At 33.3% G+C, this 21056-nt stretch overlaps 1 protein-coding gene across 3 annotated transcripts in view; it reads right to left on the bottom strand.

The window, feature by feature from the left end:
* Window positions 1–21056, bottom strand: part of LOC106881121 (neuronal acetylcholine receptor subunit alpha-10) — a 587572-nt gene that overhangs the window by 57298 nt on the left and 509218 nt on the right. For all 3 annotated transcript variants that reach the window (XM_089357333.1, XM_089357344.1, XM_089357337.1), the window contains exon 7: window positions 18552–19090. In XM_089357333.1, the coding sequence (XP_089213459.1) occupies window positions 18552–19090 (539 nt within the window). The remainder of the gene's footprint in view (window positions 1–18551; window positions 19091–21056) is intronic.

Genomic DNA, 21056 nt, shown 5'->3' with positions numbered 1-21056 from the left:
GACGAAAATCCGAGTGGCATGCACTACACGTCTGCACTCCGGGCATAACAACCGGGAACTGAGGCGGCCTATTTGCGTCAAAATTTTCATGCATTAGTAGAAAGGCTGGTGACATCTTTTACCCAAAGGAATTTAACCAGGTGACGTTAGTTTTGGTTGGAAAAAGAATAATGTCGGATACTCTTTTGAACACACCTCGTATACACATGTCTGTCTTTGTGTGCGCTTGTGCATAAGTATAAATACGTGTATGTGCCTAAAAAATGTTCAGACATAAATGTATAAAATAGAGAGTATATACGTCTGTATGTGCATGTATGTATATTTGGATGGACTGATTTTTATGCATACACTGAGTGAATGAACACATTTTGTGTATATGGGTGCAGGCAAATAAATCTCTTCCTGTGTGATAACTCTTTATAACAGATTAGCGGCTGTGATGGTACTAGGACAAATAAAATTAAGTTGTACGCGTGGATTGGCAGGCATGCTTATATCCCACTGGGCTAATTGGGTGACCAGAATTCTTTTAAAGAAAGACATTTACAGACGAAAGAGAACACGAATGCTTCTACTGTGTACGCTGACTTCGGAGAGTGTTAATCTATCTTCATAGAAAGTGAGACATAAAATAAAATAGATAAAAAACCCAGAAATTTACGTTTGTTTAATTTACATTTAAACTTCTGATATTCTATTTCTATTGGCTAATTTTGTTCTATTTGGTTTGTAATTCCTATTTTTAAAAATCTTTAATGCCATTACTCTATTTTGTATTTTTCTGACATGAATGTTTTAATCTATATATTACTCACTATAGAAGAAATGCTAAAAACAGTGTATGGCAAACAATAGGAAATAGGACGTGATCCAGCAGGGCTCTCAAAAGCTGATGAGATGCGGATACACAGTAGCTGTAGAGTCATATTGATTTGTATAATATTTATGTTATAGTATTACATAGAAAACTCAGCAACTAACACTTCCTACCGACGCCCAGAAATAATATTCTGATTAGTGATTAACGCCTGTTCATTTCAGCTTCTTGTTTTGTAAATCACACACACACACACACACACACACACACACACACACACACACACATACACACATACACACACACACACACACACACACACACACACACACACACACACACACACAATATCATATATATACAATATCAATGTAATTAAAACACAAAATTTGGTATCATCGTTTTCTCGTAAAGCATCTGTCTAGCAAGTGTCGAATAATGAGATACATTTCCCACTGTGGTTAGCCAGCAGTAACTGTACATATAATTTTATTTTATCTCCAGTATGCGAATGATTATGACGTCTGAGCTCATTTTTTAAAATCAGATTGTGTAATATAGTTCTTTTTTAGCAGTACTGTTTTCTTGTTTTTTATTTCCTGTTACAATAACAACGTACATAGCATTTCATCTTGAGAAAATTTATTTTCTCACAATTTACAGAGATAATATTCAAGTTTTATATGACTTGGTGCTTTATCATATTTGTGAAAATATGTTCTGAATTTATTTGAATATATTAGCAATTATACACAATAGTATTTTGAATCATTTGCTTTTTCGTTTCGACAATTGAAGAAAATACATTAGTTTTACATTACCCGTTAATCATTTTGTTAAATTGTGCAAGGCAGAGAAGACTTACATATAATGTATATCTATATGCATATTTATAAAATATAACATACGCCGTAAGAATGTATTATCTTGTTATTTCAAAAATATATGCGCATTTTGCTTTATAAGAGTAAGGAATTAAGTGTTGTTGTATAGAAATTTATCTTCTATATATTGGACGCCATAGGGATGAAATAAATATCGCTTTCTGCATAACCACTGCAAAAATACAGGGTCGCACGGATGGAACATGTACGTTTCTTAGTATTCATTGTAAAAAATATGCGCATGTCTTTTTTTGCATCTGTACGTGCTTCTTAGATGCTTATGTTTATTTGTTTCCCTGTATTTGTTATGTATATGTTTAGACTGTATATTGCAACGAAATGCAGATGACGAATACCTTATATCTCCATACAGTCACTTATTTACAAACAGAGACGTTTTTTTAATACTTATAGGAAGGATACGATGAATACACCCCGAAGTCATGGAAAAGATTGTAGAAAGAAAGAAACTGGTAAATAGATGTAATTTTAAAGATTGATGAAATACAGAATGGATGTGTATATATGTGGACTCAATCAGTAAGAAAGTAAGATATATATATATATATATATATATATATATATATATATATATATATATATATATATATATATATATATATATATATATATATATATATATACATATATATGATAATAATGTTATCAACAATGCTATGATATTAACATCTATAAGTAAAATTTGGAAGAAGATTTAGCAAACTAATAAGATTAGAGATATTAATAAAGAAACGAATTCACATATATATATTCATATACATAGATATCTATATACAACTATATAACGATATTGCTGTATCTATTGCCTTCTAAGAATTTAATCCACAAAGCAACGAGCGGTGGAACGTTAAACTATAAAGCACTGCGTCATAGTATCTCGGAGAAGGAGCGATCCTCGTGTTTGCATCGCCTAATTTTTAATCACATGGTAAGACCAGTACAAACGGTAAGTTCTTCATATTATTCGTTTCAATTGTTAAATAATCACATAATGGCAATCTATGTAGGATTTAACTGTAAAACGTGCTACTGAGTATTTTAGTTATGAATTTTGCAGGAAAAAAAGCATTATTTGAATTTGATTGATAGCAATATTTATAATAACAGCGCAGTATATTGATATGAGAGGGCCCAGTATAAAGAAAAGTAGATAACCATAAACAAAAGAAAAAATGAAAACAAAATAAAACATTACACAAATAAAACAAATAGGGAAAAGGTATTAGTGTAGGTTATAGCTTTGTTTAATGTAAAATATGATACAATTATAAACATAAATAAGCATGTGGTGATGAGTTAATCTAAAACGAAGGCAGTGATGAGATACAAATCAAAATATCAGTAACTCAAGAGTTAAAATAAGCGAAAATACGTTAAAATATTAAGTATAACTACTATTGCACATCTTATGCATTATGGTAATTATATGAATAATATACATAACAAAGTTAGGGCGGGCTAAATGCTAAGTGGTATTACGTCTGCCGTTACGTTCTGAGTTCAAATTCCGCCGAGGTCGACTTTACCTTTCATCCTTTTGGGGTCGATTAAATAAGTACCAGTTACGAACTGGGATCGAATGTAATCGACTTAATCCCTTTGTTTGTTCTCAAAGAGAATTATTTTGTTCCCCTTATGTACTATTTGAGATGTATAGAAATGCAATGTAGTGCTGCCGCAGTCTGTACAGGAGATATAAGCTCTCTGTTTCCGCGAAACGATTGCAAAAATTTGAGAATACGACCAAATGAAGGGAACTTCCAAACTCTTACAACATGCCGTACACAGAGACTTGGTAAAGAAAGTTGAGTTAGAATATCTTTTCTGTTGTGCAAGACTCACAATGATAAGATATATTACAGTAACCACTATTTTCAAATTTCAAGATGAAGACCTCTCACAAACGTACAAGTAAGAAATAATGGTGTAACAACACATTTTTCTAAGGGCAATCTATACCTATCATAACTCAACGGTTGGGATACAATAAAATTAAAAGTAACTAAATTCATTTGTCACATACATATTAGGAGATATATGCGCTCCTATGATGGTAAGAATATATGAGACAAAGCAAATAAATATACACCAAGCAAACGCCATACCATATCATCAGCTTCCATGTTCGCCATATTTATAAACTGAAATATGAAGTTAATATAAGTGAAATAAAAAAAAATGTTATGTATTCAAAAATGTATACCCCTGATGTAGGTCAGAGGTGTAGTGGGTTAGAAGATGTTCCAAAGGAAAGCAACGAAATATAGACGAATCAACCTGTTTCGAAAAGGGAAAATATACAGACGATCAAAGTGGGGGAATGTGTTTGTAGGCTATACTTGTATTTAACAACAGGATATACTGACTATTAAAGAATGTTTCTCATGTGACTTAGTTATCATTTCACTTTCGTTTTATTTTTTCCCGAATTGCTGTCTGCCTTTCATACTAAGTGTGTTATTCACTTATCTATATACAATTACAGACAATTGCATCAGATTATATATTTAAAGATATAAATGTATTTCAGTCTAAGTGCACTTGAATTTTCATATCATCACACGCACAGGCACGCACACACACACACACACACACACACACACACACACACACATGTACATAGAAAGAAAGAGAGTACACCTCAGTACATCATAATATATATATCTCTTTTACTCTTTTACTTGTTTCAGTCATTTGACTGTGGCCATGCTGGAGCACCGCATTTAGTCGAGCAAATCGACCCCGGAACTTATTCTTTGTAAGCCTAGTACTTATTCTATCGGTATCTTTTGCCGAACCGCTAAGTTACGGGGACATAAACACACCAGCATCGTTTGACAAGCAATGCTAGGGGGACAAATACAGACACACAAACACACACACACACACACACACACACACACACACACACACATATATATATATATATATATATATATATATATATATATATATATATATATATATACATATATACGACAGGCTTTTTTCAGTTTCCGTCTACCAAATCCACTCACAAGGCTTTGGTAGGCCCGAGGCTATAGTAGAAGACATTTGCCCAAGATGCCACGCAGTGGGACTGAACCCGGAACCATGTGGTTGGTAAGCAGGCTACTTACCACACAGCCACTCCTGTGCCTATATATATATATATATATATATATATATATATATATATATATATATATATATATATATATATATATATATATATATATATATATATATATATATATATATATATATATATATATATATATATATATATATATATATATGAATAAAAATATACACACGTATATGTGTGTTTGTGTGCATTCTTTGGAAATTTGTAATTTATATACATACCTATACAAATATCTATCTATTTATCTATCTATCTATCCATCTCTCTCTCTCTCTCTCTCTCTCTCTCTATATATATATATATATATATATATATATATATATTCATATATATACGCAGACGCACGCACACACACACACACAAACACGCACATACATGTATATACGTGCAATTATAAAAATTATATATGAAGTTCAGTATGAATGCTCTAGAATTTTTGTGTATGTGTATCTAGTTATGTTTGTGTGTGTGTGTGTGTGTGTGTGTGTGTGTGTGTGTGTGTGTGTGTGTGTGTGTGTGTGAGTTTTGATTAATCATATCCTCAATCTCATTATCTGAAAATTCCTATTTTAAACCTTAGATTACAAGTTTCTTTTTTAATTTTATCAACAATATCATTATTAATTTTTTTTTCTCTTAGCCGTTTTATATACTGTCTGGCAAAGGTATATTTTTACTCCCTTTATTATTGCAAAAATATCTAATACATTATATTGCATTTTGATCTAATTTAATTCATTTCTAGCGGTCTTGTTTTCTAATATCAAGTATATTCATTATATTTCAATAAACTGTCATTTGTAGTGTTGTTTTTCAAATATTTACTTTAAGGCTTGTTTCTGAACCTCATCAACTGTCATACTAATGCACTTTTAGAAAAGTTAGGTGCATCTCCTCTTACTGCTAGCGTATCATAAACAATTCCTTTCTTATATGATGCATTTTGTAACATAATTTCCATCATTTAGTCACTGTTTTCCCGTTCTATTCTCAAATTATATATTCCACTATCTATCCTTATTTACACACATACACTTATACATTTCCGCATTATACCTTAACATCTGTTAAATATTTCCAATCTCTTGCTCTTAAACTTCCTTTCTCTCTCTGCCCTCTCTATCTCTGAACATTATTACACAGGGCATTATTACACATTATGCATATATATATAAAGTGAAGTATATTTGCCACTTAAATGTGGCTGACCCCGAGGGGTGGATGTTACTGTTGCTTTTAGCCTCAGGAGGACATCTCCTCCAGCTGGCTATCGACACACTTCTGTGTCCTGTCTGTATTTTCCAAGGGAAGTTATCCTTCTCATCTTGATCTACGATACGTACGAACTCGAGTTTCAGGGTTATTTCCCTTCTTCAGCGTACGACAATCGCCGACCTTCGATGCAAAAGGCATCCGTTGGCAAATATATATGAGTTTTTCCAGTGAAATTATTCACTGATATCGAAAAACTGAAAACAAGCAATGTTAAATCTCTGAACGAGGTATTAACAGTAACTGCAGGATACAGTGAAGTATATTTGCCACTTAAATGTGGCTGACCCCGAGGGGAGGATGTTACTGTTGCTTTTAGCCCCAGGAGGACATCTCCTCCAGCTGGCTATCGACACACTTCAGTGTCCTCTCTGTATTTGCGAAGGGAAGTTATCCTTCCCATCTTGATCTACGATACGTACTACTCGAGTTTCAGGGTTATATCCCTTCTTCAGCGTACGACAATCGCCGACCTTCGATGCAAAAGGCATCCCTTGACAAATATATATGAGTTTTTCCAGTGATGCCTTTTGCATCGAAAGTCGGCGATTGTCGTACGCTGAGAAGGGAAATAACCCTGAAACTCGAGTACGTACGTATCGTAGATCAAGATGGGAAGGATAACTTCCCTTGGCAAATACAGACAGGACACAGAAGTGTGTCGATAGCCAGCTGGAGGAGATGTCCTCCTGGGGCTAAAAGCAACAGTAACATCCACCCCTCGGGGTCAGCCACATTTAAGTGGCAAATGTATATATATATATATATATATATATATATATATGCATGTATATATATATATATATATATATATATATATATATATATATATATATATATATATATATATATATATATGCAGGTATGTATATATATATATATATATATATATATATATATATATATATATATGCGTGTGTGTGCGTGTTTCATTGTGTTTAAAGAGATGTAAAAAGATATACATATAGATATTCCTCTTTCTCTCTAACTACACACACACACACACACGCGCGCACAGACACACACACACACACACACACACACACACACACACACATATATATATATATATATATATATATATATATATATATATATATATATATATATATATATATAAAGTGAAAAATGGAAGTTCTGTATACACGTGGGATAAGTGTATAAGAAAGAAAAGAAAAGTAAAAGTCACAGAAAGTTTGTATAATAAAGTTTATGGTGATATTAGGATCATATCACACCATTACATCATAACAAATTAAATAAATCTTTCTGGCAGCCCGAGCATCTGATTATGTAGATCAGATTTTCGGATGCACAAGTGAAATTTGATTTAATATTAAAGTGTTGCCTTTGTTTTAAATAGTATTCTGACCCTTTCACAAGTTTGGAGCATATACCACAGTTGGAGCGATTATATATTTTACTTTGGGGAAGTTGTGGAGGGGAATAATTTTGCATTAGGTAGTAGTTTCTTTAATGTCTTAGGTTGTTTGTTGCTTTTGACAATTTTAATGTCACGTAAAATTCTTTTTAGTTTTGGTTCCTTGTGTAGTATTGGTAGGTTTTGTATGATTGTGCTGAATACTTCTTCGTTTCTGGGGTTATATGTAGAAATGTATTGTAGTGTTTTAAGGAGAGGATTCTTAATGTCTTTGGTGTTTCTTAATGTCTCGATGTTGATGGATTTTGTACGTTTTATTCCTTCATTAATGAGTTGGATTGGGTAGTGTCTATCCAGGAAGACGTTTTTCAGTTCTTGTAATCTTAAATCTCTAGTTTTGTTTCTCTGAGACAATAGTGCTGATGCTTCTTGTTAGGTTGAAGAGGATGTTTGTTTTTGTGTGTCTAGGGTTGCAAGAGCTAAAGAGAAGGTGTTTTGCATCTGCTGTTTTATAAAATATGTCTGTTTCGATTTTGTTGTTATTTTTTTTTTAAATTAGAATGTCTAGGAATGGAAGTGCCTCCTGGTTGTATTCGATTGTGAATTGAATACTTGTGTGGATGCTGTTCAGAAGTATTTTAAATTCTAGGAGTTCGTTTAAGTTGTTATTCCAGAGTATGAAACAGTCATCCAGGTATCTCTTCCAGTTCTTTTTAATGTATTGGGCAAGAGAGTCTACAAATTTTCGCAGTGAATTCTGATACATTTTTTCTCTTAGAATCCCATTGTGAGGTTGGCAATGGTAGGTGCTGCTCTCGTTCCCATCGCAATTTCCGATATTTCGCGGTAGCAGTTGGTGTCAAAAATGAAATGATTATTCTGGCAAAATATTTGATTCAATGATGAAGGTCATGTTTATCCGTTCCCGTATTTACTCTGGATGTAGTTCTAAGCAGAATCGAATCGCTTCCATTCTATAATTATATGGAATGATGGAGTACAGATTAATACCATCGAAGGAGACCATGAGGGATTCTTCCCCAACCTGTTCTAGGAGATGGTTTAGCATGTCTAAATCATCTCTGATGTAGCTTCTCATATGTTTTAGATATGGCTTCTGGAGAATGTCCATGAAGTAATTTAATCTGTGAGTCTCACAGGATGAACCAGCTATGATAGGTCGTAAACTAAGGTTTCCTGGCGTATGTATGCATGTATGTGGTGAGTTGTTGATGGGTTCATTATGGTTGAGCTTTTCTGAATTTTAGGGAGGCCATAGAAAAAGGTATGTTTGTATTTGAAATTTGTTGGGAAATCTACTTACATTTTTGTGAGGTCTTTCCCGTGTGTATGTATTAATGAGAAAAGGATTTTCATTATTTTTGGGGGATTGTAGTTGTTGATTTCTTCATTAAACTCATTGTTGTTTAGTAAGGACAGGACTAGATTTCTGTGTTAGGATGTGTCCATAATTACCACTGCGCTGCCTTTGTCTGCTTCTTCGATTGTAATTTCTTTATTGTTTTGCAGTTCATTAATTCCTTTCGATTGGATTTTGTTGAGGTTTGAGATGTTCTTTTGTTTGTGCAGGATGTGATAGGGAAAGTGTTCGAAGTGTTTGCAAAATTCATCAAGTCTTTTGTTTCTTTCTTTGTGGGGAGTGTATTCAGTTTTGTTTTTGACCAGTGATTCATCCTGATCATAAAAATCGGTCAGTAACTCTGAAAGTCTCAATTTCCTGCAGAACTTTGAGGCACTGTCTTTAATTTCACTTTGATTGGCTCTGAAGGGAGTCGGTGTGAATTTGAGTCCTTTGGAGAGGATGTCTATCTTAATGTCGGATAAGGATAAGTGGGAGAGATTGATTACCTTGGGTTTCTCCTGTGTCTCGGGTTTCACCTTGTTATCTGTTTCCTCTGGTGTGTGACTAAAAAACGTCGGTTGTTTGGGTATGGGTTGCTTGTGGGGAGGGGAGGTAGTGTGTGGTAACTTTGTTGTTTTGGAGTGTCTTGTGTGTATGGGTGTGTGGTGTTAGGTGCGGCCCAGAATAGAACCTCTTTACTCTGGTAAGTGGTTATGAGATGTTGGTTGTTTTTGTGTGTGTATGGGTTGTTCATGTAAAAATGAGGATTTCCGTTGTGTGAGTGGTGAAGGTGAGGGATTAGGTTGTTATGATTGTATGAGTGTTTGTAGAGTCTATGTTCATAATTTTGTATAGTCCCTGGTGTTTTTAATAATCCCCGGGAGTGGTGGATGTTATCGAATGAGGTGTAGTCTTGTTGATTATTGTGTATAGTGCCTGGTGTTTTCAACAGTCCCTGTTTCTTTTTTCAAAGATGGCGTCCTATTAGCAGCAAAAAAGTTTTCGCTATATAAGCTAACAATCGTTTGATCGTGAAACCGGTACTTATTTAATTTGTACTGATGTAATGATGTAATATGATCCTAATTTCACCATAAACTTATGTCAACTTTCCGTGACTTACATTTCTTTTCTTGTCAATGGGGACATATATATATATATATATATATATATATATATATATATATATATATATATATATATAGCGAGAGAGAGAGAGAGAGAGAGAGAGAGAGAGAGAGAGAGAGAGAGAAAGAGAGAGATAGAGAGAGATAGAGAGAGAGAGAGAAACAGGGAGATTAAAGTAGAAGCATTCAATTGTATATAATATAAGCATAGTACAGAGTAGTTAAGAGACACAGTCTCTTACAGCTTTTTCTTGGATAGCCAAGAGGATGGATCACGATATTAAGTAAAGCATCTACATAAGCTAAGTACTCCCCTTACTGAGGAGAGTGAAGTCAGAAAATATAAAATTGCAGAATATCCCCATTGAGGATAGTAGTACTATCCATTTCACCAAGAAATGAAGGAACGATCAGAAAGAAAAGTATATGCGTTTAGTAGTTTCATGATCAAAGGATTAAAGTTATAGGGAAAAGATAAAGTCCATTAGCTGTAAGTTAATTTATGTTTTGATTATAAATATTATGCTCTGTTTATATCGTGTATTTATATTAAATATTTTCCGAGAGATGCCAAATATTTGTTTTTCTTTTCATTTTCCATTTTAAACTATATCCACCCGCTCAAGAAGATATCACTTCCAGCCATCTTGAAGCCAATTTCAGAACCACATTTTACAGATGCATTTGAAGCCGGAGTTTTAGTAGTAAATCAAACTAAACTCTTATTGTACATACCCATTACCCTGCGTATAAATGAGCAATTAGAGGAGATGTTAAAATTACAGGTTAGCAAGGTCATAGAATCCATTGTCAGGAGGTGGCCGACTACGTTCCTGGAAGAAAATGTCTTGTTCACAAACACACAACGTGGTATCTGTACGGAGAGGAGCTGCCTCACACAGGTACTACCATTAACTACAAAAGTATCACGAGCGGCCATGGTCCCTGCTGACATACTAAACTAGCAAAACAAGGTAGTACTATATACGAAAGTTTTGAAGAACACCACTAACGTCCCTGAAACAGACGACAATTTGAATACACTGGACCAAGAATGTAGTACAATCTTAGAGTTAGAGTCCGTGTGTGACCTGAGAATTCACATGATCAATGATGCATCATTCTATGTGTACATTACCAAAATGGCCACACTATGCAGGCGAGCAGCTGGATAGATTCTAAGATAATTTACAACCAGTAACAGGGATATCAGGCTACTCATATGGAGAACTTTCGTCCTCAGCGGTCGCGAGTACTATGATCCCTACAGAGCGTCAAACTGGTAGTGGAACTTGAGACAATTCAGAGCCACTACACACTGAAGGCTGACTCGCTGAAACAGATGAGCTACTTGGAGAGGCTAAACGAACTGAAGCCCGAAAGATACGCAGTGATATATATATATATATATATATATATAGAAGATTCTAGAATTTCTAGCATCCATCTTTGGCAATGAAAGCTATACCAACCACTAAACTGGACGGCACTGGATAGTACCAAGGATCCGCACCTCTACATCTCGAATAATGACCCAGCTTGGATTTCAAGGGACCAAAACATCGTTCTGCTAAGCAACCTCAGAGATTTGCTTGGTGGAGATTTATCTGAGGTAACAGATGAATCCACATCACGCCAGGTGGTAAGACGAAGTGCAGTTCCGTCCAACTCGCTACTTCACTAAAGATTACAGAAAAGAAACCTAAACATACAGAAATAATGGTGCAAAGTTGACAACACAACCATTGAGAATATAAAGGTAGATTAGTATCCTGTTATTTACTTCCTAAATATTAATGAAGAAATCAAGAGATTTCACTTCTTGTATTAGAAACACACAAAACTCGCAGTTTTCTTCTTTTTTTTAGAGATTGGAAATCAGTCACATATAAAATATGAGCAAAGGAAACTAGAGGGCCTTTTTCTACCATATTGAATTGCCAAAAAGATGTACGAAATCCAGTAATATTTGTCTGTTATCAATATCTTACAAATGTCAAATGTAACTTTGTAAAGGGAGGTTTCATTGTTCTGTCTCAGAGTTTGATCGTTCCAATTTGATATTGCAAGTTACTAATAAATTACTGTGCAATGTATTCATTTATATAACAATATACTGCTAATTGTCTTTAATTTTTACAAAGGTCAGGAACGGATGGAACTCACTATATTTGCATGTATTTTTATTACAGATGGCATGCTATCTTAATTAAATTTAATGTAAAAAAGTGCACTACCAAGCTGTGTAGCTTTCTACATTTTCTTACAGTTTCATTTGCTAGCTTGTAGGAATCAAACTAGTTGATTTTCTCTACGTTATCTTGCATGAATAATTATCATACGCTACGGAAATATCTAAATAATACATTTCCATTAACTTAAGTTGATATTTATCAGTTTTTGCTATGTGCAAATTATTAGAATAGGAAAATTCCTGAATTATATTCTTCTTGTCCAGCGATTCTCTATTTGAATACCCCCACAATCCCTACATATCTCGTCGCTAGCATATCTAACTCTCAAGGTCTTACTCAAGCAATGTTTATAAAAGACACGAAAACTATTCAGTAGGATATGTACACACTTCACTCCTATATGGTAATGACTGTAGATTTTTTAAATGAGAATGTTATTGTTTAAATTACAATAGTTAGCGCAAATCTTATAAAGTTATGAAAGGAATTTAGAGCAATAAGAAGTCTCATATAGAAATTTACTGTTTAGCTCTAAATCCCAATCAAAGTTGACATGTTTCCATTTTAAATCGCATAAAGATATGTCATTTTCATGAAGTATCATATATTTTTTATCATTTATGTTAATATTTCAAGTTGATAGCATCCGCAAAATTTGCATGGTAAAATTTCAGCTAAGAAGATATAATTAGTTGTTCAGTCTAGAAATAACAACCGTATATCTATTAAACATCTATTGACTTCCTAAAAGACTCATTGGAGAATGTACTTTGGAGTACCAATCTGTCTGGGGTAAAATACGTAAGGGATTACCTTTGATCATACTTAAGCTGAAACAGGCTGATCTGTGAGTAAAAACATGAACAAGATGTATAGTATGCCAATGAATATTTGTTTGCTTTAAAGGAAGAAAAACTATTTGCTTCTAACTGTAATTAGCTTTCTTTTGTTATTGTTCATTTCGGATTGAACAGAGCTTTTACGAAACTTGTTCCAGGTCTGCCTTGCTCAACATATATTCCTTTCAGCCAAACTGAAACAACGACTAAGACAAGAGTTTTCTGCTATACATAATGTATCAGAAATTGGGTGGATGCTGCCTCATTAGGAGATTGATAACATTAGCTTTCTTTAAATGTGTTACTGAACTTCTGAAGATGACATAATGTTTCTCCCATTTTCTTTGTATGAGATGCATTATGAATGTCTGTATATATTTTCTCTTCTTCATTTTAAATTTATCTAGAATAAGCAATTACACAGAATATCTACTTCAATGAAATATCAAATTATTATGTCCATGTAAGCTAACATTAATTCGATATTGTATGAAGAGCTTAATATCTGTAAATGACTCCCAAGTAGGATATCAAATTGTAATTAGGCATTCAGGAAATTTTGAAGCATATATGTAGTAGAAATTGATGACTGAGGACACATACGAAGAATTGAAAATATATGTATTCTTTACCTGAGTATATCGTCATAGTATAATAAAAAAAAATAAACATTCTTTTAAATTCAGTATAAAGTACATTGTAAGTTGGTTTGGATTTTGCACATAAAATATATTCTAATCACTTTTTTTCAACTCACATTGTTCCTTAATACTTCCAGCTCTATGAATAGGTTGCATTTTAATTGTCGGTCATGTTGTTAAAAAAATAATGATAAGTTTAGTACTTTTATTGCATATTTGCATGTGAAGGTAAATACAACTTAACTTATTATAAAAGTTTAAATGTCACAATGTACAATCTCGCTATGTGCAAAATTATTTCACTGATCTCAATTTACCTTTATAGAATGTTGAAGACTTCTTTTAATATAGTGGATCAAAACTTACTTAAAACCGTAACTAATTACTATTTTATAAGTGTAGACCTTGATACTTTATATAAAGAACAGCAGTGTTGACAGCAGTGTTGACAGCAGTGTTGGAACTAAAATAATTTTGCTCGAACTATAATGGGCAGAATTCTACTTTACGTACGGCATATAATCCCTCTCTACTTTTTTTATTTTTTAAAATTTTCAGGTAATTTTTGTGAATTTGTGTTGTCCACTCGGAAATTTGCCTGAGTATGTAAATTTTAATTTTTTAAGTTTTCGAAATTGATCTTTAATTTTTTTCTATTTTTTCGAACATTTTTTTTAATCAGTTTAAAATACGGACACTGAAGTTTTGGCTTAGATCTCAGTAATAGACCATTAAATGTGTTTAAGCGGAGAAAAATATTGGAAAACATCAATACGTCAGACTGACAAACAGACAAAAAGGATATGAAGTGGTCATAAGATGTGCTAAAAATAATAACCAAATGACCCTTAAATCACACATTGTTTGTTGTTGTATAGTCGTATGAAATTCGTTGTGTAGAACAACAATTCTCAACACGTTTTTGAAAAATTTTCAAAATAAATAGTTATGAGGGGTTATATGGCGTGCGTAAAGCAGAATTCTACCCTAAAATAAATCTTACTCAATTGCTAAATTCAGTTGTCTCATAATTTTCCTCCATTTCATACTACAGAGTATTTCAAATTCCCGCTTACAGTCAAATATAAATATTCAGTGAAGTTATTCCAGTAGTCAACTGTATCTACAGCATAGCAGAAGGAAAATGAATTGGTTAAGAAATATTCTTTTTAAAAAAATTAAAATCCTTTATTTTAACGATCCACAGCGTAGGAGTTACATAACTGTTCACTTTGTGTGAAATAAATAAAAAAAACTATTACCGAACACATACATAACACACACATATATATTCATTTTTAAATCGCTTCTGAGAGTTTAAAGGATTGTTAATGATTGTATGTGAATATTAGAACGATTTTTTTAGCTTTACTTGCTATATTTGTTATTTTCCCTTCTTATAATCCTTTCTGCAATAAGCACAAGGCCTGGAATTACGTGGGGAAGGAGTCGATAGATTACGTGAATGATCAACTGATTCTTATTTTATTGGCATTGAGGATCTTTACTGTTTGGCCGCACCTGTGGAAATTTTAAAATTTAGTGAAAATTTTAAGATTTGGTGTAATGATATAATTTTCCATGCTGAATCTCGGGGAATATTTAACTTTTCCCAGGAAAATTTAAAAACAAGTTATAGAAGTTTAAATGTTGATGATTTTTACCCAGACCGAAAACAAGACTTAGAAGCTGTCATTTTGTGCGTGACAGCACATGATGTCACCTGTAAACAAATAAGATACTGGTGGAATTCTGCTTTACGCATGACATAATTTTCTTCTTTCTTGGGATTTTTTAGAAAAGTTTTGTAAATTTGTATTCTACGCACGTGAATTCATACAATTATGCAAAAATCAAAACGAAAAGTATTTTGGGTTCATGATTTGAGGCCTATTTACCTGTTAATTTTAGCACATCTCACGATAATAATAACAGTGATAATAATAATAATAATAATGATAATAATAATAATAATAATAATAATAATAATAATAATAATAATAATAATAATAATAATAATAATAATAATAGTACTTTCTGCTGGAGGCGCAAGGACTAACATTTTGGGGGAGGGGACTAGCCGACTACATTGACCCCAGTGTTTAAGTTTTCGATCCCGAAAGGATGAAACGCAAAGTCGATTGTGGTAGATTTTGAAATCAGAACCTAGCGACGGGTGAACTACCGCTAAGCATTCTGTCTAGGGCACTAACAATTCTGCCAGCTCACAATAATAATAATAATAATGATAATAATAATAATAATAATAATAATAATAATAATAATAATAATAATAATAATAATAATAATAATAATAAATGCCCTGATACGTTACTAGGTACTGGCTATCATGGCTTTTGATCTTAAGGGATTGGAAGTGACATCATGTATATGATTTGTCTTGGTATAAAAGAAGGGCTACATCAAATATTCGACTCTACCACCAGATTTACTTGTCAGTTGCTTGACCGTAACCAGTGAACATTTCCTTTGGTGGTTGACGGTATGTGCATCTCTCATCATGTGCGGAGGTAGCGGGAAGCGTCATAGCCATGTGTTGAGAGAAAGTTTTTGGGGTTTGAATAATTCATCTCTGGAAACATGTTTAATTCGTTCAACATCCCTAACAAAACTTTATTCAGGGATCTTTTGAACAAGATGGGCTACTCGACCTGAATAAAACTCCAACTGGGCCCTACCTGCAAGGTCATGCGCCCTTTATCTTGAAATGAGATCATCATGTCGCGCACATATAGTAGTGATGCATGTGCCTGGTATACTCTTATCAGACGGACTCAACACTCAGACAAAAATAGGAGTACGTACTCATAAATGAAACATCCCCAGTACTAAATAGGAAATATACATAGTAGATAATCATACCCTCACAGTCACAGTTTATATTTATATACAGCTAGAATAGTTAGTGGGCTGTTATGAAGATAGATGTATGTGTGTGTGTGTGTATGTGTATATGTATATGCACATGTATGTAGGCATATGGATATGAAAGTAAACAGATAGACATAGAGGCGGAAAAGTACATAGGTTATATGAACAGCCAAGCGCACATACAAACATATACACAAATGAAGACTGAAACACATGACCTCATACACACATATACACACACATAAAAGCACGTAAACAGGAACACGCAAACACAATAACACAGGAATTTGCAGAATACATACATACGAACGCACACACACTTGCATGCATGCCTACATACATACATACATACACACATATACACATACATATATGTGTATGCGCACATGCACTGACCCGCACACATGCGCACGAAAAATAAAACGAACGCAGCTTGAATAACGGACAGAGTCAACAACTATTGAAAAGATTCCAAGACGCAACGGAAATTTTAGAAAAATAAGTAAATGAGTGGAAATTTTACCGGTGAATGTGTTAAATTAAAAGGCACCAAATGAGAATGACTCTGCTCAGACACAATAGCATATATATATATATAGAGAGAGAATAGTATAGATATATATATACACACACACACACACGCACACACAATAGTATATATATATGACGGTCCGTACAAGGTTCTAGTAAAACACGATTTCCAGAAGTCTCACGCAGTGTAACTGATCCCAGATCCATGTCATTTCGTGGAAAACCTCTTACCACACAGCGTCGCCTGCGCACGAACACGATAACAACATATCTAATATATGTTCATTTCGGTGTTAATTTGCTGTATTTTTACTCATTGACTTTCATAGGTTTCATATATTACATGCTAAATTATGATTGATATCAACTTAATTAAATGCACGAATATGAACATCAACGTAAATCATGTGCAATAAAAGACAACGAGAAAACAACAATAGAAAATAAATTACCAATAACAATTCTAATAAGAAAATGAGTGAGTAAGCTTTCCACGACATCGAATGAGCCTCTATATAGTTATTATTTCTGTTAGAAATTGCTGTGTAATTTGCTTCATTTTATATCGTACATTGTTTTATTAGACTAGAGGAATATTGGGTGATTTAGCCTTGGATCAATTATGTCGGAAATGAAAAGAAAGGCTAGACAATCTCTTTTCCTTTGTAATATCATTATTGGTGTATCTTCCCAACGTGAGTTGATCTGGAACCGTTCGTGTTGGAAGCAATGAATTTCCACCATGTGACGTAGGTAAATGAGTCGTTCGATCAACTAAATTAACAGCGCATAGATTAATATGAAACTGGTTGTATATTTCTCAGATACTTGTACCTATGGCATCTTTCTCAAAACAAGTGAGAAACTTTCTGCTATGTCTTCCGTATAATTACAGGTAGAATCTACTTCATAGATGTTTATGTAGTTTCCCAACAATTTCACAAATACATCCTTCAAAAATGCGAATCGTTGGAATCGAACTCGGGACTCGTGTTTGCGAAGCAAACCTCTTAACAATCCGACCACACGGTGTCTACATATCTGGAAATAAACAACAATAAAACAGGAACGCTAATAACAATTTCTAATTTAGAGACTCAACACAAGGATTGTTAGGGCAAATTTGACCGCAGCTTGTTTCGAACTCAAAAATAGTGAAAGCGTTAGAAGAAATACTGCAAGATATTTTTCCCGAGATTCTTACATTTCTTACAACCCAGAAAATGTTATTGGTTTCACTTTGTACCATACGCTATTGTCATCAAAATTGTCGCAACTAAAATTTATTGATCTCCGCATAAACGTATGATGTATTAATGTTCACTTTAGGACAGAATGCTGAAATATATTCTTCTTATTGTTTAAATCCATGCAGCGTCTAACACAACACAAACATTTAATAGCACGCTAACAATATTAGTGACTAATACAGTGAAACATAACTGTAATAAAACTTACCAATAAGTGGCAAAACGTCTGACGTGGGCGGCATATTTTCGGCAACAAGCATCATAAATACTGTCATGGACAGCAGTGTTGTAATACCCATGGTAACTTTCTCGCCAGAATCCGATGGAATATAGAAACCAAGGAGAGCCACTAACGTAATGAGAATACAGGGAAGAATCATGTTGAAGACGTAAAACAAAGGTCTACGACGTATTTGAATATAGTAAGTGATATCCGGATAAGGTTCAATGCAGCAAGAGTAGTAGACTAAATTCCATTCAACGTGAAGCTTAATGAGGACCCACTCGCTGTTACGGATGTAGTTGGAGATATCTCCTTCTTCAGAGTTCATGCGCAGCTGCAGCTGGAAACCGTCGTAAGTCCACGAAGCAAACTGCATCGAGCAATTTTGCTCATCAAAAGGAAAGTAACGAACGTCTATCCTGCACGAACTTTTGAATATCACCATTGACAACCACGTGACGTTGCCTTCACTTGTAACGATAACATTTGAACTTAATGAAGAAAAATAAGAAGTCACGTCGGCACTGCAAAATAGGAAGAGAAAAGTTAATGATACATTACAATGAATGTTAGGTGAACAAAAAATATACGACAATATCATACACTTGATCAAAATGCACTTCGCCGAAAAGTTTATATATAAAAAACAACTGATCGCAGTTGTTCGAATGAACTATTAATTGAATTATAGGAAATAACAAGATATTTAGAAAAAATACTGATTTCAAATTTTGCACAAGGCTAGCAATTTCGGGGCAGTGAATAAGTCGATTACATCGACCCCAGTGTTCCACTGGTATTTAATTTATCGACCCCGAAAGGATGAAAAGTAAAGTCGACGTTGGCAGAATTGGAACTTAGAACGAAAAAAAATGGATAAAATGCCTCTAATCATTTTGTCTGGTGGGTTAAGAAACCTGCCAGCTCGACGCCTTATTTACAGGAAATATTAAATATAAAAGTAAGGTTATATAGTTTCGTACTGTTAAAATATTTTCATTATAAATTGTCGTATAGTTTATATGTATGTTTGTTATGTATGTTTGTTAGTTACCTTACTAGTGTTTAGAAACCAGTGTGTTTTGTCTTAGAACATAGATATTACAGACATACATCTGAATATATTCACCATAACGAAGGATTTTATATGATGTAAATTGTTCATTTAAATAAAACATGTTGATAAAGAGTGATAGCATAAATATTTTCCTTTTAGCTTGTATTACGTAATTCGATTACTTGCCAATAATTCACTTCACTGTGTATTTTAGAAAATTTTCGTCGACATATCGTATTTTTTCAAGTAATAGTTTTCAAGCGAGGATTTTGAAAAACTAACAAAAAACCATTTATTTATATGCAGGAGTATTTAACTGCCTATTTTTCCGACGGGAATGCAAACCAGAATAGAATGGCATCTAAATATTTGTTGTGCAGGAAACGTAATGCAACTGTTGTATGAATTTGTGTACTACAGTCATATAACTTGACAATATTGAACCAGGATGCATGTATGTTTATGTGTGTGTGTATGTGCGTATGTGTGTGTGTATTTATATATATATATATATATATATATATATATATATATATATATATATATATATATATATATCTGTGTACGTATGTATATTATATATATATATATATATATATATATATATATATATATATATATATATATATATATATATATATATACATACACAGATACACACACACACACACACACACACACACACACACACACACACACACACACACATATATAAATACAGTCACACACAAATAAACATACACGTACAATAGTACACAAATTCGTTAAGAGTTTCCAGTGATCGTCATCACAAATATATATTTAATCTCTACTCTTGTTACACTGCTGCCTGTACATCAAATATTACGTCAGATGTTATTCTGTTATAGGTTTTCATTCCAGCTGAATTGTAAGAATACTGGAAATATATCTGGTTAAGTTTGTCCAGGTAGTCAATATAAGAAATAGCGCAGCATATGACTCAGTTCATTCACTCAAAGCCGCTTGCACAAACTTAGATCAGTTTTCAACACGTTCGTCCGAAGAAGCGCTCATCGCCCGCCAAATACTTTTAGGGTTCAATGGATAAAGACATGCTACCAAGTATTACCTATACTATCTTGAACAGAAGAATGATATTTAAGAGTTAATTTAACTCTGATTTCCAACGAAAATTTATGCCATTCCTCACATATCTTCAGTTGTAAAATGGAAATAAAACAATGGTAAGAGTAGCCTATCTAATTCTGATTTTGGAAATTTTACGGTTATTTTGAAAAAAGAAGCTGTAACTCAAAGACGATAGACAAGCATAAAAATGCATATTTTGCGAAGCCGCTTCCTTTCTAAAAGTTTACATTTAATTTGCTTATTCATTTCCATATATCTATGTTATCAGAATCACCATTGGAATTTATTTCTAGAATCGTAGTTTTCGTGATTATTTCTTATTA

This window comes from Octopus bimaculoides, chromosome 1 (genome assembly GCF_046866305.1).
Source record: "Octopus bimaculoides isolate indiv1 chromosome 1, ASM4686630v1, whole genome shotgun sequence".
Classification (NCBI taxonomy): domain Eukaryota; kingdom Metazoa; phylum Mollusca; class Cephalopoda; order Octopoda; family Octopodidae; genus Octopus; species Octopus bimaculoides.
This window is presented reverse-complemented; position numbering and strand designations above follow the sequence as displayed.